Source organism: Pteropus alecto, unplaced genomic scaffold, assembly GCF_000325575.1.
Source record: "Pteropus alecto unplaced genomic scaffold, ASM32557v1 scaffold761, whole genome shotgun sequence".
NCBI lineage: Eukaryota > Metazoa > Chordata > Mammalia > Chiroptera > Pteropodidae > Pteropus > Pteropus alecto.
The window spans coordinates 981,032-1,002,170 of record NW_006431558.1 but is presented as its reverse complement, the minus strand read 5'-3'; the positions used below and the strand labels follow the sequence as shown (position 1 = coordinate 1,002,170).

The window sequence follows — 21,139 nt, the reverse complement described above, 5'->3', positions numbered from 1 at the left end:
ACCCTTGATCTCGCCCATTATGAATTCTTCCTCTGGGTTCCCACAGATTCTGTAGACCTCCCCTATTCTGATCCCTCACCCTACTTCACTGGACTGTGAGTACCTCAAAGGCATCTTCTGGATTTACCCCAGCAGTACACGGTAGGTGCCTAATAAATCGTTAAGTATTTTTCCCTTGTTCACCACGTAAAATCTAAACTCCTTGGCACAGGACAGACTTGTAAATCTGTCTGTAAAATCACAAACTGGTTCTGAGAGGAGACACACAGCTGGTTGTGGTGGTGGTTTCAGGAAAGGGTACTGGGGGATGCAGGGGACAGAGGATGGAGAAGATAGACTTCGCTCTAGTTATCTTTTTGTAGTTTTTGAAAACTTCTTTACCAGGTGTGTGAATTCTCTATGCAAACATAAAATGAATAAATAAAATTCTACAAAATAAAGGATTAAAAGGCATTTTTAAATTGCAAAGTGTAGAGTTTTAAACACATTCACAGATATTCTTGCAGGGATAGAATACACAATGAAATACATTGTAAAATTTCATAAATACTTCATATAAATAGCCATGTTATATATCAGATGCAAAAAAAAAAAAAAGTTCACATCTTTAGCATATCATTCAAGGTCCACCCCCAACCCTACCTTGGCTCTTGCGTTGCTTTAATAACAAAACTCAACTTTAATAATAATAATGGCACGCTTTGTCTCCATTATATCACCGAAGTCTCACAACAGCCCATTTTCCAGCTGAGGAACCCGAGGTTGGCTCGGAGACCACGTTCTCTGCCACAGAGCTCAGTCCAGACCGCACTCACCTCCAAGGTGATCGGGTCAGACCAGGCAGGGAAGGCTGCAATGGGCTTATGGCCCTGCCTGGAGGTCGTGAGGACAACGTGGCAAAGAACCTAAAAATGATCATTGGACTTCGGCTGAGGGGTGGGGCTTCGAGAGGCAATTTAGGATCTGTGGACTCCCCACTTTGCTCTGTCTTTGGAGCGCCCTGTCAGGTCTGAGAGGGGACAGGACCCTGACCTAGGGGGTGAGGGAGACACAGACCCAATCTGAAGGGATTGAGGGAGACATAGCCCTGCCCTGAGGGTTAGGCACGGTCCGGTAGGTCCAATCCTGAGAGCTTTCGGTGGAAGATAAGGCCCTGCATTGAAACAAACAAAACCGCATTATTGGAGAGAGAAAAACCGCCTTGGCGAGCCTTGGCGGCTAGATGAGGCCGAGGGGCGGGAGGGTGTGGCTGAAACCAAAGCCTAACAGTTATTGGTCATATTCCCTTAGGTGTCCGCCCCAGAACTGCTCACTCGTGGGCGGACCACTTTTCCGGACTTAACGCTCATTGGCTGAACGGGGAACGTGCCCTTTGGGAAGGAGAGGTCTCATTGGCTGGGTTCCTGCTTAAGGCTCTTTGTGGACGGGAACCAAGAGGGCAAGGCCTACGGAGGGGCGGGGCTTCTTGATGTGAGGTTGCGTTCCCAGGCGTCGCAGAGGGCCCTTTAGGCCGGAAGGGAAAACTGGGTTTCGGGAGTTAGTTTTGGGGGGCAGTGGGGGACTCTGGTCCGGGCCCCGCGGTTCTCACTCTTGCATGCTCCGCTTCCCCGCGCCGAATCCGAGCGGAGCAGGCAGCATCGAGGGCGTGACGTCATCGCGAGGCGCCGAGCGAGCCCAGGGGGAGCCTTGACCTCTCCGCGTGGGGAGCTGCGAGGCAATGCTGCAGCTACTCCGGTCCGGGGTGCGGGCCTGGCTTCGGCCCACGGGCTGCCGGGTGAGGCCAGGGACTGGGGGCGAGGTCGGAGGACAAAGGTTGAAGGGTCCAAGGGTCGTCTTTCACTTTCGCCCACCGCTTACAGGGCTTGAACGCGCTGGCGGAAGAGGCAGTGCAGCCGCCAGAGAAGCCAGAGCCGTTGGCGAGCGCGGGTGAGGTTGCCGGCGTCGCCCTGGGAAGGGCAGCGACCAGGAGCTCTGACCTTTGTCCCTGACCTCTCAATTGCTTCAGGTCCCCAGGCACCGGTACTGCGCAAGTGCGAGCTCCCGGTATCCGCGCACCGGCGTCCCGTACAGGCCTGGGTGGAATCCCTGCGGGGCTACGAGCAGGAGCGCGTGGGTCTGGCCGAGCTGCACCCGGACGTTTTCTCCACGGCGCCCAGGTAATCAGGAGCTGAAATGGTGAACTGGGTGCCAGAGGGACGAGGAGCGCGGGTTTGGGAATCAGGATAACCAGGACTTGAGCCTAGTTTCTCCACCTGTCAAAGGGGGATGATGGTTTTCCCTGCTGCAGAGTTGTGTCAGGTTGAGAGATGAGAGATTAAGGACGCAGAGCTCTGAAGCCTGTAGGGGTTAAGGATGAAGAACCTCTGGGTTCAAATCCTGCCTTCTCCCCTTGTGCTTTAGTGTCTCTATTCTCAGACCTCAAGAGGTTGCTGAGATGATTAAATGAGTTAATTTGGGCACCTAATAAGTTCTACAGAAATGTTGATTATCGTTGCTGTGATTGCTTTTTGCAAAAAAACAACAACAACAACAACAACAATGTCTAAATCCTTATCATGTGCCTGGGACAGCCTGTTTGCATTTTAGTTAACTAAATCTCAGCAACCCTAGGAAGGGGTTCTGTTATCCTTATTTTGTAGATAAAGAAACTGAACACAGACAAGTTATGAAATTTACTCAAGGTCACACAGTTTGTAAACTTTAGAACCAGGATCTCAAGTTTACGTGGGCCCACTCCCAGGGCTGGATTATTGACTGCTGAGCTGTAGGATGTCTCTCATGTGCACTGTGTCTGGCCCACAATAAGTGCTATTAATTCATTACTCTTACTGTAATTTGTATGACTTGCCCCTGCCTTTACAGAGTCCTAATCTGGTAGAGGGTGACAAAAAAAGTTAAAAACAATATATTTTGTTTATTCTGTAAATATCTGAAGCACCTGCTCTGTGCCAGATTCCGTTTTAGGTGTAGTGAATGAGCACTGATGTCGCTTACAGTCTAGAGCAGAGGTCAGCAGACTTCTGTAAAGGGCCAGATAGTATATATTTTAGGCTTTGCAGACTATAACGTTTCCATGGCAAGTATTCATCTCTGCCAGTGTAGTGTGAAAACAGCTGTAGACGATACATAAACAATTGAGCATGGCTATGTTCCAGTAAAACATTTATGAAAAGAGGCAGCAGGCCAGATTTGGCCTACTAACCATAGTTTGCCAATCCCTGGCAACTACCCTGACTGCCATGTTCAACATAGACACATAATGTGAGCCAACATAATGCGTAGTTTAAATTCTTCTGATAGTCACAGTTTTTGAAAAATAGGAAGAAACAAGTGAGATTGATTTTAATAATGTATCTTATTTAACCTGATATATCTAAGATATTATTTCAGCATGTGGCACTGGCCATATTTTAGGTGTTCAGTAGCCACACATGTGGCCAGTGTCTACCGCATGGAACAGTGCAGGGCTAGAGAGGCAAATGAGTTCAGAAAGAAGGTGGCATTAAGTAAGCTGTAATGTTAGGAAAGAAGTAAGATGAGACAGAGGAAGGGGCGGCTCTCTTTTTTGCAAAGGAGCTCCTCTGGATCTTGTTTGAGCTGAGACCTGTAGGCTGAGAAGGAATCAGCCAGTGGAAGAGCATTTCAGGCAGGGGGAACAGCAAGTGCAGAGGCCTAGAGGCCGGACTCCATTTCACAGAATAAAATGTAGTGGAGCTGGAGGTACCACTAGCTGGAGTGGGAAAGGGGTGGAGGCAGATCACACAGGGCCCTGCAGGTATGAGGGAGGAGCCTGGGTTTTCATTTCGTGGGATGGGGGCCTTGGGAGGGTTTTAAGTGGAAGCGGATCTCTCATGTCTCCTACCTCCACAGGCTGGATATCCTGCACCAGGTCGCCATCTGGCAGAAGAACTTCAAGAGAATTGTGAGTGTCTCGAGTGGGGTGAGGTGGGGAGAAGGAGGCAGAAGAAGCTCTTTAGCATGTCTTCTCTGAATTGCTGGGCTCAGGCCCGTCTCCTCTCTCCTGAAACATTCACTGATGGGTCATTTGCCAGACGTTTTCTAAACACCCACTTTATACTGGGCATCGTGCTAGTGGACGAGACAGGCAAGACCCCTGCCCTCATGAAGCTCGCAGTCTAATTGGAGAGGTGAATGTAAATCAGGTAGTCACACCTGCAGATGTATAATTAGGGAAGTTGTCCCATGGAAAGGGTCATTTAACTTCAGGTGTGCAGGAGGAGCTAACTAGATAAAGGGGTAGTGGGGCTGGTGTGGGGTGGAATCGTACATGCAAAGGCCTTGTAGAAGGGACCAAAAACAGCCCAGTGTGGCCATGGAGTCAGCAGGAGCAATGGTGAGGACTTTGGAATTTATGCCAAGAGCACTGAAAAAGCCATTATCAATTAATGTCTCCCGCCTGCTATCTGCCCACCTCAGAAATCCAGCAAGCCCTCCCCCAGCCTATTCCCGCCCACACCCCCACCCCTCCGCACTGCCCCCCCGCCCCTTGTCGCTCTAGGAAGAAAGTCATCAGCCTGGCGTTGGAAGTCCATCATGATCCCCCACCCTGCTCCTCTCCCCGATTCTAGCCATATCTTTCTCTATGCCCCACCTTCCTTTCAGTTGCAGCCATGTTAAAATTCAGAAAATGCTGAGCAGCTGCTGTGTGCCAGGCGGCAGAGCCCCTGCCTTTCTGAGGCTGACATTCTGGACTGGAGGGAGAAATTCTTAATTTCTTTATCCTTCCTTCCCTCCAAAAGTGATCTGTGCTTGTCACTATAGAGCCCCAATCTCTGTGCCTCCTTGGCGTTCCCAGCAGCAGGCCCGGTTTTCCCAGGTCACGGCTACATTCCTGGACCTGGTGCCTTTCGACTGCAGTGACATCTGCCTTGCAAACCTGACTATCTCCTCACTTTGTGCTCACAGAGCTATGCCAAGACCAAGACTAGGGCTGAGGTACGGGGTGGTGGCCGGAAGCCCTGGCCACAGAAAGGCAGTGGGCGCGCCAGGCATGGCAGCATTCGCTCCCCTCTCTGGCGAGGAGGTAAGCAGGCAGGGCGGATAGGGGCTCTGGGTTAACGCAGGGTCTGGGTGTTTCTTCACATACATGTGGTGTGTTGTCTCCTCAGTCCCGTTCCCTCCACCTTATCAACCCACCACGGCAGGGGCAGCAGGCCTCAGGCCTACAGACCCCACTGCCCATGTGCAGGCAGAGATCTGAGAGTCGTTCACTTTTTCCTACCCCCACCACCCCACCAGTTCTGGGCTTGGCCTCTCTCATCAGAGTACCTCGTGGCTCCTGTGGGTTTTGTGTGGTCTTAGCTTCTTACTTTGGCATTCCAGGCACTGGTGGCTGCAGCCCCCATCCCCTTGTCGTCTTTGTGCCCTTCCTGACTAGACAGCACTCAGTCATCTCCCATTTGCCTGGCCAACTCCTATTATCCTTCTGATGTGTTTGGGTCACCTCCTCCGGGAAGCCTTCCCTGACCTTCCTTTGGTTCATCTGCCCCCCACAACTCTTGTGCTACCCTGTCCACCCCTGAGTTCCTCTGTGGTCAAGCCTCTGTCTTAATATGAATGGCATGAGGACAAAGATCCTGTCCGTCCTCTTCCTTGCTGCACTCCCAGGGCCCAGCAGACAGTGGACACACAGGTATACAGCCCTCACTCAGAGTTTGATGGCTGAGGAAACACACACCCAGGGAGGGGAAGTCACCTGTCCCAGGTGATGCCCAATCTAGCCTCCCCTTTCCATCCCTACCCGAGGCCCTGTCCTCTTGCTGAATTCAGCCTGGCTGCTGACAGCCTCTCCACCCCCACACCAGCCACTGGGGCAGATATCTGGCCCTCCCCGTTCACACACCTCTGTCCCCGCAGGAGGCGTTGCCCATGGCCCCCGGGGCCCCACAAGCTACTACTACATGCTGCCCATGAAAGTGCGGGTGCAGGGCCTCAAGGTGGCGCTGACTGTCAAGCTGGCCCAGGTACAACCCTGATCCCACCTGCTGGGAGCCACTAAGGTCCTGGGATGTGGGCCGTGAGATCTGGGGAGCCCAGGCAGCTACAGGGATTTGGTGGCGTGGCTCAGACCATCTGTTCTATCCTCCCACCAGGACAACTTGCACATCGTGGACTCCCTGGAACTGCCGACTGCAGACCCCCAGTACCTGACGGAGCTGGCCTGCTACCGCCGCTGGGGGGACTCCGTGCTCCTGGTGGACTTGTGAGGGTGCAGGGCAGATGGGGGAGGGGCCAAGCTCCATCCTCTGCGGGGCTCACCTCCTGGCCTCTGTTTCAGAGCATATGAGGACATGCCTCAGAATATAGTGGCAGCCACCTCCGGGCTCAAGACCTTCAACCTGGTTCCGGCTGTTGGTGAGTGAAGGGCACCAGTCTGCCCCCAGGTCCCCGGAGAGTGCATGGGCCAGTTTAAATCCTGTATCTCCCTCTCAGTCACTGAGTGGCCTTGAGCAGTGCACTCTCCCCAACCCTCGTCTGGCCCAAATGGAGTGTCCGGAGAATGACGTCTCTCTCAAACACTCTGGGATCGCATCTGTCCAAGCTCGGGTCACAGTCCTGGCTGTGGATTGAGTGTGAGGGCCCACTGGCTGTCCCTGTCTGGCTCCTCACTCAGAGAGTTGGACAGGCCAGATCAGGTCTGTCCTGAGCACGTTATACCCATCACCACGTTGACTGATCCTCAGAGCTCTCTCCCAGTCTTCTCATTGCATGTCCAGCTGCCTCCTGGATAGCTGCACAAAGGGGTCTCACAGGCATCTTAGTATCTCCTTCCTTCCAGTGGCTCAGGTCAAGCCCCACACTGCAGTGTCACCTTCCACTCGTCGGTCAGCTCACCCGGTCGGCTCTGTCTTTAAACACACCTCTTAACCACCCTGGGCCAGCCCCACCCTGGACCAGTATAATCCCCTCTACCCTCATCCCTACACTCTGTCCCCCCCCACACACACACAGCCAACAGAGGGCGCCTGTGAGCACCTGACTGTGGGACATCCCTCTGCTCACAACTCTCCATGGCTCCCACCACTTTCAGGGGAAAAGCCCAGGTCCACCCTGAGGCCCCCCAGATCCTGCATGACCTGCTCTATCCCCACCCTGCCCTCCCCTCATGCTCCCTCGCTAATTGCAGCCACACTCGCTGCCCTTCGTTTATTCATCTGCTCTATGGTCTGTACCCACCCACTGGAGTGTGAAATGGGAATCACTGCCAAGCAGAGGGCAGAGCCTGGCATGCCACATTGACAGGCTGAATACAGTCCCCTGCCCAGGGTCTCCCCAGCAGTGAGCGTCTGAGCCAGAGTTTAAATCCCAATCCACAGGGCTCATGACCCCACGCCAGCGCTCCCCAGAGGAGGGAAAGGGGCTCCAGATGTGGGGTGCAGCTCCACCCTGACTGTACCCACCTTGACCCCCTCCCCCCACACCAGGCCTGAACGTGCATAGCATGCTGAAGCACCAGACGCTGGTCCTGACCCTGCAGACTGTTGCCTTCCTGGAGGAGAAGCTGCTCTGGCATGACTCACGCTATACGCCCCTCTACCCTTTCCGCCTTCCCTACCGTGACTTCCCATGAGCCCCCACCCTATGCCCCCCAGGGCACAGTGGCTGCCCTTCCTGCACAGCTCCATGCCAGGTGCCTGCTCTGAGCCAGGCCAAGCCCCTGGTGGGTTTGGGGGCCTCACACCCACCCTGCAAGAGTCGCACTGCCCAGACCCCTCATCCCGGTAAGAAGGTGAGCCCACAGTGTGGCCGGATGGGTATCGTGACCCGGAAGGGGTAACTCGGCAGAGAGCCTCACCAAGCTCCTGCCCAATTCTCTCTTTTCTGTTGTTAAGATAAATTTTATTTTTCTAATCACAGAGGAGAAACAGAACAGCTCATTGTCATGTTGTGAACAATTCCATCTGGCAAGTTGGGCTCTTGCCCCGGGGCTGGGCACCGCCAGTACCTCTCTCCTCAGCACTGTTTATAGAAGTGACTCAGAGTTGCTTCCCTGGGTGGGGCAGCCTCCAGGAGCGCGCAGGAGCATGAGTGCTGCCCGTCCCCACAAACCTGTTCCTGGCACCTCCTGGTTCCTGGGCACTCATCATGTACTCGCATCCCTGACAGCGTCTGCGGTCCCATTTGGTAGTGTCCTTTAGTCCCATGTGTGGTCTCGATTCCATGAGTAGGTGCCATATGCAAACCTGAACTGTCATTACAGTGATTCCCCTGAGCAGAGTCGGAATCAATGTGGTCAATAAACGAGTGAATAAATACATGTTTAAAAACACCAAACTGTTACCTTGAGTCTGCTAATGTCATTTCCCCCTCCCCCAAAGTTAATTTTTTAAACAGACTATAAAATCATGTGGCCAATTTCTTTGAAGTTAGATGAGACTGCCATCTGCATGTGCGGGCCTGGCCAGTCCGCCACAGTGACCACCCATCAGCTGGGCTGACCCTTGCTGAAAACATCTCCGGAATGCCTCTCTTGGGAGTGCCCTCAGAGCTTGCAACACATTCTTTGAAAATCTCCATGGACATAAATTTTGATCCTTAAAGCACCAGATATGACTGACTATAAAAGAAAAAGCCATTTGGAGCCAGTAGTAAGAAGGGGCGCAGGGGCCAGGCAGGAATTGCTGTGTGGGCTTGAGCCAAACTGTTACCCGCCCCTCCCTCCCTCTGCCTCTGGAGGCCCAGTGGGGCATCAAGGCCTAAAGTAAGACCGTGCTGTTGTCCTGACGGTACCCAGCCTAGTCTAGATAGAACTAGGAGTAATGTGCTCAGCTCTCTGTGGCATAGCCATCAGGGAACAGGGTGAGACCAAACCCTCCCTGCCCATGTCGAGTTTCAAAATATGGGCCAGAACTCGTTCCCCTGGGCTGGAATCCCTCAGGCAGATCAGGATGGAAAAAAGCATCAGAAAAAAATGATCTGACATCTACAATGTGATTTTAAATAATTGGGAGTTGGGGAGAATGTGTGCTCAAGCTGAGGTAACAAAGTACCAGGAGTGGGGGGCCAGGGGTAGGGCTTCAACGACAGAAACGTACCAGCTCACAATTCTGGAAGCCTCTCTTCGGAGGTCCAAGATCGAGGTGTCAGCAGGGTTGGCTTCTGAGGCTGTACTAGATTATCTGTCCCATTCCCCTCCCCTGGCTTCTGGTGGTTTGCTGGCATTCCTTAGCAACCCTTGGCTTGTAGACATCACCCTGATCTCTGCCCTTTCTTCAAATGGCATCCCTGTGTGCGTGTCTGTCCGAGTTTTCCCTTTTTATAAGGACACCAGTCATCTTGGGTTGGGGCCCACCCTAATGACCTCAACTTGATCATCTGGGAAGACCCTATTTCCAAATAAGGTCACATGCACAGGTACTGGGGGTTGTTGGGTTTTTTTCTTTTTTGGTGGAGAGGAGAAAACAGTTGAACCCATGATAGGATGTAAGGGGAAAAGTAGAACAAGAATGGCCATGAGAACTGTGGGAGCTGGCACATGTAGCTTTATCATGTGCCCTCTTTGTTGTCATCTTTGAAGTGCTCTACAATAAGAAGACTTTTTTTTTTTTTTAAGTGATAGGTGAAGACATTTCTTCAGGGGGAATTGTGGCTACCTGCAAGTCTCCATCCCACTTTGGGACAGGGGCTAACCCAGAGCCCAGAGAAGGAAGAGATGCCATAGCCTTTGAAAAGTGTCCTTTATAAAGGCCACCCAGGAATCATGCTGACTCAGGCTAGGAAAACCAAAGTGATCAGATGGAGCTGAGATCTGACTTCCAGGAAACCCAGAGGGTGAGAGGCTGGCAGCTCTGATGGTGGAGCAAGGTCTGCTTATTGGTGGTGGTCCTGGAGGACCCCTGGGAGGGACGAGGGGTAGGATCAGACCCCAGGGGCTGGGGAAAGAGCCACAACCCAGATCAAAGATGCCCTACCCCAGCGAAGGAGTCCCCAGAAAAGAGGAAGCTTCAAAGAGCTCCCCAAAACATATACCCACCGAATCCACCAGGGACGCCACTTTAACACACTGCTGCATCGTCGGAAGAGGGCAAAGCTAATAGCCAAGGAGGAACTGCCCCGTCCCCTGTCCCCTCCTCCCTGTACCTGGGCAGGAGGGACCTGGTGAGAAGGGGCAGGGCGGAAAGGAAGAAGGTCAATGGCAGAGGGACCAAGCTTTTCTTCCCTTTGAGGCCTCCAGCCTGGAGAGGCCTGACCTGGGGCTCCCATTTGACATAAGTCAAATTCAGAGATTTGGAGCAACGCTAATCTGGACCTGAGTCTTGGGCAGAATTCTCAGCTGGGGCAAGGCAAGCTTCTACCACAGAATTAAGCGGTGGAGGGAGAAGCAAAAGTTGTGTTTTGAGGACATCCAAACGTCATGAATTTTTCCTTTACACAGCACGGCCGTTAGGGGGAGCTGTAATGCCAGTGTAAACAAGATCTGTAACAACCCAGAAGCGGAAGCATGTATTTCTGCCTAGGAAGTGTGAGGGGAAATTTTTCAGAGCTGAGTCCTAAAGAAACAAACAGTAAATATTATCTGTTACCGTGCTGCACTTGGCTGTGCCAAGCCCTACACACAAATTGTTTTGTTGAAATCTCACATTTATTCTTTGAGGTATGGTGTTAATCATCCCATTTCTACAGCTGAGGCCATTAATGTGCAACCAGGGGAAGTGGCTTGCTCAAAGTCACAGTTTGTGGCAGGTGTTTTGAGCAGGCTGACCGACGACATCCCCATGGCACTTGCTGTCCCAGGCACACCGCCAGTTTCCAACGCTGCAGGATGGTGCCGGGCTTGTTCACTGGGCAGATCAGAAGGGGAACCACAATGAGATACCCCTTCCCCTCCATTAGGATGGCAATAATAATAATAAATAAATAAATAGATAAATAGATAAATAAATAAATAAATAAATAATAATAGTACAGAAAATAAGTACTGGCAAGGATGTGGAAAATGAAAACTCTTAAACCCTTGTGCATTGCTGGTAGGAATGTAAAATGGCGCAGCCACTGTAGAAAACAGTCTGGCAGTTCCCAAAAAGTTAAGCTTGAGATTACCATGTGACCCAACGGTTTCACTCCCAGATCTTATACCTAAAAGAACTGAAAGTGTGTTCATACAAAAACTTGCACGTAAACGCTCATAGCAGCCCGATTCACAATAGCCAATGGTGGAAACAGCCAAAGTGTCCATCCGCAGATGATGGATAAACAGATGTCATATATCTTTACGATGGAATATTATTGAGCCAAAAAAGGAAAGAAATACTGATGCATGCTATGACATGGATGAATCCTTATGCTAAACATTACAAACATTAGGCTGAGTAAAAGAAGCCAGACATGAAAGGCCACATATTGTTCAATTCCATGTATGTGAAATGTCCAGAATATGCAAATCCATAGAAAAAGAAAGTAGATTAGTGGTTGTCAGGATTTGGGGAAAATGGGGGATGGGGAGGTACCAGGTTAATGTTTTGGGGTGATAGAAATATTCTGGAATCAAGTAGTGGTGACCGTTGTACAAAATTGTGAATATACTAGAAAACTCTTAAAAAGCAAAAATGTGAATTTTTGGTGCAGGCATTATGGAAAGCAGCATGAATGTTCCTCAAAAAAAAATTTTAAAAACAACTACCATATGATCCAGCAATTTTAATTTGGGTATTTATCCAAAAGAAATGATATCACTATCTGGAAGACAGATCTGCACCTTCATGTTCACTACAGCATTATTTACAATAGCCAAGACATGAAAACAACCTAAGTGTCCATGGATGGATAAATGGATAAAGAAGATGTGGTTATTATATATACACAATGGAATATTACTCGACCATAAAAAAGAAGGAACTCTTGCCATTTGTGACAACATAGATGGAACTTGAGGGCATTATGCTAAGTGATAAATCAGAGAGAAAAACAAATACTGTATGGTCTCACTTATACGTGGAATCTTTAAAAAAAAAACAAACCTTATTTTGTATATATTGTTGGTTGCCAGAGGTAGAGGTGGAGAAATGGGTGAAGGGAGTCAAAAGGTACAAACGTCCAGTTATAAGTAAGTCCTGGGGATGTTATGTACAGCATGGTGACTTAAAAATTATATACATACATATATATGTATGTATATACATATATACATATATCTAGTATTGGGAAGTTGACATTATTCCTGGAGCGGTCTTTACCTAATGAGGGAAAGGGTTGACGTAGAGTCTATCCATCTCCAAAGGTTCCCCAGAGAGCTGGATCCCAGATGCCACCAGAGGGGAAATTCACTAATGCTCCCTTCCCTGACTCCCCCAGCCCCCGTTGTTTCCTGGGATTACCTCCCAGATAAACTACCTGCACACCAACCTTGTGAATGAAATGTTCTGGGAACCTTTTGTAAAAGACGTGGGAAGGGAATTCTGGGCTGGAGGAACAGCATGTGCAGAATGTTCAGAGGCAAGAAGTTCAATTATTCAATAAGTATGTATTGATCACCTGCTGTAATAGCCATTAATTGATTCAATTCTGGAGTGGATAGGGTCCCTGCCTTTCTGGAGCTCACAGAAATGGAGGTCACAATCAAGTAAATCAAAAAGAATTTCAGCAAGTTTCACTAATGAAACCATGAGGGCAAGGGACAGAGAGTGAACAGGGTGTGGCGCAGGATCCAGAGTGGGGGGCATTCGGGAAAGTTTTGGGCGAAGGCTCAGGCCACAAAAAAGGGGAGGTCAGCCATGTTGGTGATGAGTGGACGAGCACTCCAGGCTGAGGGAACTGCAAGGTTGGCCACGCCAGAGCTCAGAGTGAGAGGAGAGCGGGGATGATGCCATGGAGTCAGGCATGGAAACTTCGTCCCTGAGTTCATTCCTCGGCCTGCCCGAGACTGCCTGGCATCCTGGAGGAAACTCCGCCCTTCCTGGAAACTGCAACAAGGGGTTGGGCACCAAGTGCTTCCCTTCTCCTTGAAAGAATGCAAAGGGAGTGTCAGACCAAGTGGGGCATGCTCCCCCTGCCAACCTGCTGCCCATTATCATCCCATCTTCATTCAGGAAATGGCTCTTCATCCTCCCAGGGGCTCAGACCAGGACCAAGGAGTCATCCTTGACTCTGCCCTGCGCCCATGTTCCAGCAAGTCCAGTTGGCCCTGCTGCCAAAAAGGATGCCACATTCTACCACTTCTCCAATGCCACTGCCCAGCCCAGGCCTCATCATTACTCACCTGAGCTATAGCAGTTGTCTTCTCTCCCATTTGGCTTCCACTCTGTCCTCCCACCCCCTGACTGGAGGTCTTGCAGGGGGGCTCCTGTAAAAACCTGAATCAGGGTCTGTCCCTCCTCTGCTCAGAACCCTCCACAGCTCCCATCTTACTCAGAGGAAAAGACAAAGTCCCTCCCAAGTCGACAAGTGCCACGTGCTCTGCCCCACCCCTCCCTGCCCTTTCCTCCCACACTCTCCCTGCCTGACCATTCCAGCCACACTGGCCTCCTCGCTGTTCCTTAAGGCAGTTCCTACCTCAGGCCCCTTTGCACGTGCGGTGCTCTTTGCCTGGTACTTCCTTCTTAATATTGTCCCTGCTCCCTCCTCATCTCCCTCTGATCTTTGCTCAAATGTCAACTTCTCAGTCTTTTCCACTTATTAAATATTCTATTTAGAAGTCCGTTAACCCTCATATTTCCTATCCCCTTCCACCTTTTATTTTTCTCCTTAGCACTAATCACAAGCTAACGCTCTATACATTTTTTTTTTACCCTTGTCTGTTGCTCCACCAAGACCAACTCTGCACGATGGCAGAAATTTTTGTCTGTTCTGTTCATTGTTGTGTCCCCAGCACCTGGAAGGATGCCTGGTACCCAACAGGCGTTCAGTCACCACTGCTCAGCGGTATGGAGCAATAAGGAAGAATGACGCTTTTATGGCTACAGGGGGGATCTTGCCGGCACACTTCGAACCAAGGTCAAGGCAATCCGTGTTCGAATCGAGAAAAATCCAAGAAATAACACTCCGCGCAGGATTTTCCCAGACCTTACGAGGAGTAGGGACGTCCCGGGTTCCCACGCTGCGTCGCGCCTTTGCCCAGGACGGGTATTCGGCACCCTCCACCCCCCTAAGGAGAAAAATCCCCGTGGAAATTCCTTAGGAACGATCTGGGCACGAGGAGGGACTCGTTTTTGGATGACGAGCAGCTCAGCTCCATTCTCCAGAGGAAGGGCAGGGGCTTTCCCGGGCCCCCTCCTTTTCCCTTCTGCTAGGCTACCTCCTAGTCGGCTCGGAGATCTCCATGGCGACGCAGCGCGCGCCCCACAACAGGAAGCCTGGGGCGACGCGGCTTGGCGCTCTGAGACTCCAGAGTTCCCAGCCTCGACCTGGTGGATGTGACCTGGAGTCACACGCACAGGCTGTGACCTCGGGAGTGGGTGATGTGGGGAGCGGCCGGTAGACGTGGCGCCGGGCCTCTCAAAGACCCCAAAGCCCTAATGGAACTAGCCGGCGCAAATCCCTGCACACTTTTAGCGCTAGCGTCAGTGGTTCGAGTTTCGGGAGCCATGCTCGGTGGACAGGCATTTGAGCACCCGCTGCTTCCTCCCCACTTCAGGTCCTAGGAGCTGCCTCAGTTTCCCTTGGGAAGGCAAGGACTCGAGGCCCTCCCCTCCCACCTCTAGGTGGGCTGCCTAGGTTTGGCCGCGGAGCCTGGGAACCGCAGCGGGGGACTCAGTGCGCCAGGACCACGTGGCTTCCTTCCCTTTTCTGGAGGCTGTAAAAGACGCCCCCGCGCCCAAGGCCAAAAGGAGAAGCGAGGTCGCGGGGGTGGGGGCGCTCACGGGTTGGGCATTGCGGATCCCGGGACGTGAAGACGCCCCTCCAGGGTTTGCTGATGACTAGAGGTACCTGGGCCTGCTTCCTTGATGGAGTGCGCCCCGAGAGTATTCCCGGTATCCCATGCCAGCAAGGTATCATCCACTTGGTTCAGGAAGCCTGGAGGCGCTGGGGAGTTAGACCCGAGTTTGAAGGCCCTTGCAGCTGGAGCCTCACTTTAATCCTCTCTAGAATGGACACAATAACAGTCCCTACAGTCCAACATTAGCTGTAAAGGGCTCAGAGCAGTGTAAACACTGATTCAAGGTTAACCGAGCCAGGGAACGGCCCCCCAGGGCTGAGCGCAGCGCCTGGATCTATGCCGCCACTGTGGCCCCATTGCTTTAATTCGGAAATTCCGGAGCTCTTGTGGCGCGGGGGTGGGAGTCGGGGGGGGCGGACAACCTGGCTCGGCGCGGCACCCTTTCGACCCGGAAATGCCCGAGCCCTCGTTTCGGAGGAGAAGACGCAAGGTTTCCGGGAAGGCAGCACCGCCCCCCTGCCCGAGTCCCCGTGGTCAGCTGCTATAAAGGACCAGAGTGCTTCTGGCACCCAGTCCGTGCTGCGCCCCGGGGTCCTTCTTACCTCCGTCGCTATGTCTCTTGGAGCCTCCCAACTCCCGCTGCCTGCGATCCTGACCCTGCTCGGGGTTCTGCTCCCAGGTGAGTCGGGGGTGGGGGCTGCCGTCCGGCCGGCGCCGGGACTGGGGCTGCACCCTTGGGGCAGTGGCGGGGTTAGGGGGTATGGGGGGCGGTGAGTGGCGACCAGCTCCCTGCTGACTGAGGAAAAGGTTATTCGTACGTACTTAGGTAGTTGGGGTTTGGGGCGGGGGGTGAGTGGCGACCAGCTCCCTGCTGACTGAGGACAAGGTTATTCGTACGTACTTAGGTAGCTGCTTGCAGGAAGTTGTGTCTAGAGCCACCCATTGAAAATCGACCACCATGGGTTCAAATTCCGACCCTGCGTCCCCTAGATGTGTGGCCTCGGGCTATAGTCAGCCTCATGGAGCCTCAGTTTCTCAGCTGTAAAACGGATCTTGTAATAGCGATCACCTCGCTGTGGTTGTGCCCTGGCTCAGCGCTGTGCCTGCCCCCAGGAGGGGGTCAGGTGGTGTGAGATGTGGTTGGCCGCAGTGGCGGCAGCGACCTGAGGGCCGTGCTCAGCCCTGGGGGCCGTGCTCAGCCCTAGGGGTCCTGTCTCCGGCCCTGGGGGTCCCATCCCCCAGTCCGTTTAACACTGATTCTATGTTTACACTGCTCTGAGCACTTTACAGCTACTGTTGGACAGTAGGGACTGTTATTGTGTCCATTCCATAGAGGATTAAACTGAGACTCCAGCTGCAAGGGGATTAGAACTCCTGAACAGGCTGAGGACCCTCTCCCTGCTCCCTTGCTTATTCTGTTCCTCCTCCCGGGGCCTTGGGAAAGTCCAGACCTGCTTCTACTCAGGGGAATTCCTGGCTTGGCTTGCCAAGGCATCAGAGGCTGAGAAGTGAGATTCCCCAACTGCCCTCCGGCAAGGCCAGCCTGGAGGGAGGGGAGGAGGGGGACAGTTTCAAAGGGTGGGGAGCAAGAGAGTAGAAGATGGACATTTGTGGTTACCAGCTCCACAAAGTGTTCTAAAGGGGACTCCAATTCAGATTCTACTACTTTCTGTCAGAGTAACCTCCCCTCTTCAGGCCTCAGCTGTTCCCCCTGTGAAATGGGAATGATCCCAGAATCACTCTTGGAGAGCTGTTTCACACATACCCCACTCCAGAAAGAGTGGGCCCAAAGCAGAGGGCAGGAATCTTTGGAGGTAGGGTAGAAGGGAGGGGCTCAGACAGACAGATTTTTTTTAGCTTTGGAGGCACCAGGGTCTGAGGGAGCTTAGAATCCACTTCCTTCTTATCTGGGAGTTACTTGTTAGCAGGGGACGGGGTGACTATATTCACCCACCTTACAGATGGGAAAATTGAGGCCCAGAGAGGGGAGACCACTTGTCCAAGAGAGTGAGGAACCAGCCTGATTAGAAACCCCCCAACCGCAGAGGGCTAGCCCTCTCCACGTGACCTCTTGGGAGGGAAGACACTGACGCCACCACGTCCCTCCTCTGCTGAAATCCTCCCATGGCTCCCTGTTGCCCTCAGAATGAAAAACACATTCTTGGCATGGCTTACACTGCCTGTATGACCTTCGTGACCTCATTTCTCCCAACTCTTTCCCCCTTGCTTACTTGGCTCCAGACATCCTGCCCCAGGACGCTTGCACTTGGTCCTCATTGCCTGGAACTCAGTTCCCTTTTCTCTGGATGGCCAGCCCCTTCTCATCATTCAGATCTCTGCTCACACATTACTCTGTCGCCAAAGCACTGTCTGTTCTATCATCCTGTTTTGTTTTTGTCAAAGCTCTTATTAACATCAGTTATTAATTAACTTGTTTGTTCATGAATTTTTCTGTCTCCTACACTGAAGGCAGAGAGTTCAAGTCTGTCTTGTTCAAGGTTGAGTACCCAGAAATGTTGATGAATTCTATTTCCCTCTTCACACTTTTGTTCCAGGGCCTGGAGGTGCCCAAATATCAGTGGAACCCCCAAAAGCCATCATACCACGAGGAGGCTCCGTGCAGGTGACCTGCATTGCCACTTGTGACGAAGATACTTTCTTTGGTCTGGAGACTCAGTTAATGAAGAGGGAAGTGGCCCATGGGAACAACCGGAAGACCTATGAACTTAGTAATGTACAAGAAGACAGTGCTCCAATATGCTTCTCAAACTGTCACAATAAGCAGACGATAGCTACAACATCCCTCACCGTGTTCTGTGAGTGAGTGGGCTGAGGGGCTGGACTAGGTAGGCGGGGCAGGGGAGTGGGCAGGAGAGCCCCCCTGCAGGCTGGGACTGCCTTTGTTGCTTAGTGATGGGGTAAAGGAGGGTCTCACTGAAGGGCAGGTGAGCACGCCTTCCGAGAGCCTCCTTGTCATTTGAGACCCTTCCTTGAATTTCCTTGGGTGCAGTTAGAGATTCAACAGGGATTCAGCACATTTGAGAATGCTGGCTCTCTAGGCCTCAATCTTTAACCATGCGACAAAGCCTTAGATCTGGCTTTTTAAAAAAGATGCAAATTAAAACTAGCCCTGAGATGGCATTTTTCACATATTGATGATAATCAAAAAAATTGATAACAGCTGTGCTGGCAAGACCTGAGGGCAGCAGGCAGTCCTAGGACATTGCTTGCAGTGTGGAAGCATAAAGAAGCACAACCCCCGAAAGGGAGAGGGGCGTCAGTTCTTCAAATGACACATACACGTGTCTTTTTGACACAGAAACCCCACTCCTGGGAATTGGGCTTACATGTGTCCCCACTCACAAGGGAACTGGGGCAGGAGGGACAGGGTTATTCATTGTGGCTTTATTTGGAATGGCAAAAGTTTGCAAGCCACTCAGATGTCCAGAGCTGGGAGATAAACTGTGGTTCCACTATACAATGGAAGAGAATGCAGCTATGTACAAGAGTGAGGACGCTCCTTGTGTCCCCAAAGAGAGTGAGCTCCAAGGTGTATAGTCAAGTTCAAAAAAAGTAAGATATACGCAGAATGAGCAGCATGCCATCCTGGGTGTTAGGGAGGGTCAGAGCCTGACAAGGGAGGCTGTGCTTACTGAAAGAAATGACCGTATTATCTGGCTGTGGAGAGAGAGGCTGGGGGCTCTCGGAGAGTCAGGGGCAAGGAGCGAGTTTTCTCCCGCTTCTTTTCTCACTTTGGGCATTTTAAACTGTGAGAATGAGTTACTATGACTGTAAGCAATAAATAAAATTTAAATTAGAACAAAACAAACCGAAAAGGTAAATTAAAGGGTTTACAGAAGAAGAAGAAAAAGAAAAAGAAGAAGAAGAAGAAAAAGAAGAAGAAGAAGAAGAAGAAGAAGAAGAAGAAGAAAGAAAGAAAGAAAGAAAGAAAGAAAGAAGAAAAGAGAGAGAGAAAGGAAGGAAGGCAGGAAAGAAGAAAGGGACGGAGGGAGGAAGGGAGGGAGGAAGGGAGGAGGGAAGGAAGAGAATTGGCCAACTGGCTTTGAGATTAGACAGCCTTGGATTCCAGTCCCAGCATGCCCTTTACTAACCAGGTGACTGTGGGGGACATGACTTCTCGATTGACTTTCACATGAGACTTCCTGGGATGGTATCATGACGCAGTGAGGCATGGAAGACGTTCCATCTTCACGGTGCCCGGGCAAGGAAGACTTTAGGCAAATGTCAGCTTTGCTTTTGAGTTGGAACATGTTTGAGCAGATGCTGGCCAGGTGAGGGAAGTCCCCAAACATTTCCAGTGGCCTCTGAAAACCCCGGGGAAACTTCGCAGAAGACCCTTCCATAGCTGGACTTGATAGTTGAAAGCCCAGCGCTCTAGGTATGAGTCCTGGCATTGCCACTTTCTCTCTCTGTGACTCTGGGCACCGGACTTTGCCTTAGTTTCCACCTCTGTGAAATGGAGCAGAGAGCTGGCACAGTAGCAGTGGGCATCACCTAGGAGAGACTCTAGCTTGGTCCTGCCCCACACCCAGTATAAAGGTGAGGGGCATCCCTGGGTGGCTAAGCTTTCTTTAGAAAGGTTAGACTGGTGATTCATACAGGAGGTGATCCCTAACTGGGCCTTGAGGAATGCATAGGAGTTGGTAGACAGGCATTCTGAGCAGAGGGAACAGTCTGGGCAAAAGTTCGGAGTGGGGAAACATGCTGAATTGGGTTTGGGAGGGGCCGACGCTTAGGAGGAGCTGAACATCAACAGATTGGTGAGGCTGGAGCTGAGGTTGGCAGGTCCTCCGCTGCCAGGCTGAGGAATTGGGAACTTCTCCTCGGGGTGAGAGGGAGCCATGTTTGGGTGCGTGAGCAGGCCAGGGATCTAGGTAGCAGAAGGCTAGACTTACGGGAATCCAGAGAGCACTTGGCTGAGGGCCTTGTCCAGGCCACACTTATTGTGGGCAGTGGCTGCATAGAGGAAGGGAGGGGCAGACAAATATTTGAAGAGCAGAGTGACCAGGACTTGGTGAGGGACCAAAGGTGGGGAGTCAAGGAGAGGTACAGGCGAGACAGATCTCCTCCACCAGTCTGGCCTTCGGGACAAGGAGCTGGGCTCGGAGATTTGGGGGCTGAGGTTTGAGGGGTCCTCTGGCTCTGCAGGTTGGGGTTTGCAGCAGGTGATGAGAGGTCAGAGATGGACGTCTGAGGGCTTTCTCAGTCTTTTATTTGAACAGTAAAGTGTACAAGTCAATGAATTTTAGTGTGTTTATAGATGTGCAACCATCAGCACAACCTAATTTTAGAACATTTTCATCTCCCTAAAAAGGAAACTTCGTACCCATTTACACTCACTCTCCTAACCTCTTAAATGGATTAAGAATAATCTTACCTCCAATAACCCCACTTTACAGCTCAGGAAACTGAGGTTCCATTTCTGCAGCCCCAAGGGCTGGGACTGTTCCAGAGGCAAAGTCACTCACCCACAGCCCATAGCAAAGAAGCAAAAAAGCTAGGATCCAACCCTAGGCCCCTGACACTTTAACAGCATTGTCGAGTGACATTTCAGAGCCTCTTGAGAAAGGAACAGTGACTAAAAGTCCTCAAGACTTCTCCCTGGGGAGCCTGGGGGTTTCAGTGCTAAGTCACAGTTCACTGGGACTCTGCTCTAAATTTTCACTGGCAATCCAGTCTTGGGCTTCTGTTACCTCATGCAGAGTAGAGACCCTGACCTGCAGAAACCAAGCCCACGGGTTGTGTTTTCAGGGGCTACTCAAAGTTGCGCTTTGAGTCTGTGGGTTGCTCTTACAGCTTTACCATTTCACAGGATCACACAGTGCACTTGGGAACTTGAATCAGTGTGGGTGGCTCAACCTTATTCTTTCTATAAATACAGACTGACTACTGTATGCCAACAACATGACAGGGGACAAAGCAGACCAAGATCCCTGCCCTCCTGGGCTGACATTCCATGGGAGAATTTAAGGAGAAATGAGTTCCCTGAGTAGGTGATCTTGTCTGTCGAGGGTGAGGGGTGCTACAGAGAAAAATAAGGCCAAGAAAGAAGGGGGAGCAGAAGTCTTTTAAAAACAATCTCCAATGGTTTGGGCAGCTGAAATTCCCTTATTTCACAGGACAGCTGGTGACGGGCTCTGAGGTTCTTTCCCACTTTTCACTCCTAGACTCTGCAGTGAATAAGGAATTGTTTGGCCCCCTTCACATCCACTTGGGGACTTCTCACCTGTTTCTTCTGAAGCTCTTAACATTCCTGTCTGGCTTAGGTGTTAGGAGGAGTGTGTT

At 51.5% G+C, this 21,139-nt stretch overlaps 2 protein-coding genes across 3 annotated transcripts in view; both read left to right on the top strand.

Moving 5' to 3' along the window:
- Positions 1–1,439: 1,439 nt before the first annotated feature.
- On the top strand, positions 1,440–8,295 carry MRPL4 (mitochondrial ribosomal protein L4). 2 transcript variants are annotated; one of them, XR_001517939.2, is made up of 10 exons: positions 1,440–1,774; positions 1,860–1,926; positions 2,006–2,156; positions 3,871–3,922; positions 4,927–5,044; positions 5,878–5,984; positions 6,114–6,223; positions 6,299–6,375; positions 7,446–7,750; positions 7,879–8,295. XR_001517939.2 is itself a non-coding variant. In XM_006905893.3 (9 exons), exons 1-9 carry the CDS (start codon positions 1,718–1,720, stop codon positions 7,589–7,591), a joined length of 885 nt encoding a protein of 294 aa, XP_006905955.2. In that variant the 5' UTR covers positions 1,440–1,717; the 3' UTR covers positions 7,592–8,295. The 2 variants fall into 2 exon arrangements, 1 of the variants encoding a protein (XP_006905955.2); XM_006905893.3 differs by having other exon boundaries at positions 7,446–8,295.
- Positions 8,296–15,299: 7,004 nt separating this feature from the next.
- Positions 15,300–21,139, top strand: part of ICAM1 (intercellular adhesion molecule 1) — a 9,040-nt gene continuing 3,200 nt past the window's right edge. The window contains exons 1-2 of the mRNA XM_006905892.3: positions 15,300–15,512; positions 17,389–17,649. Of these exons, the coding sequence (XP_006905954.1) occupies positions 15,446–15,512; positions 17,389–17,649 (328 nt within the window). The 5' untranslated portion in view covers positions 15,300–15,445. The remainder of the gene's footprint in view (positions 15,513–17,388; positions 17,650–21,139) is intronic.

Excerpts from the sequence above, each read along its gene's own strand:
- MRPL4 (XM_006905893.3), top strand. The coding sequence starts at position 1,718 with ATGCTGCAGCTACTCCGGTCCGGGGTGCGGGCCTGGCTTCGGCCCACG. Across the intron at positions 1,775-1,859 it reads TTCGGCCCACGGGCTGCCGG|GGCTTGAACGCGCTGGCGGA; the intron begins GTGAGGCCAGGG and ends CACCGCTTACAG. Across the intron at positions 1,927-2,005 it reads AGAGCCGTTGGCGAGCGCGG|GTCCCCAGGCACCGGTACTG; the intron begins GTGAGGTTGCCG and ends CAATTGCTTCAG.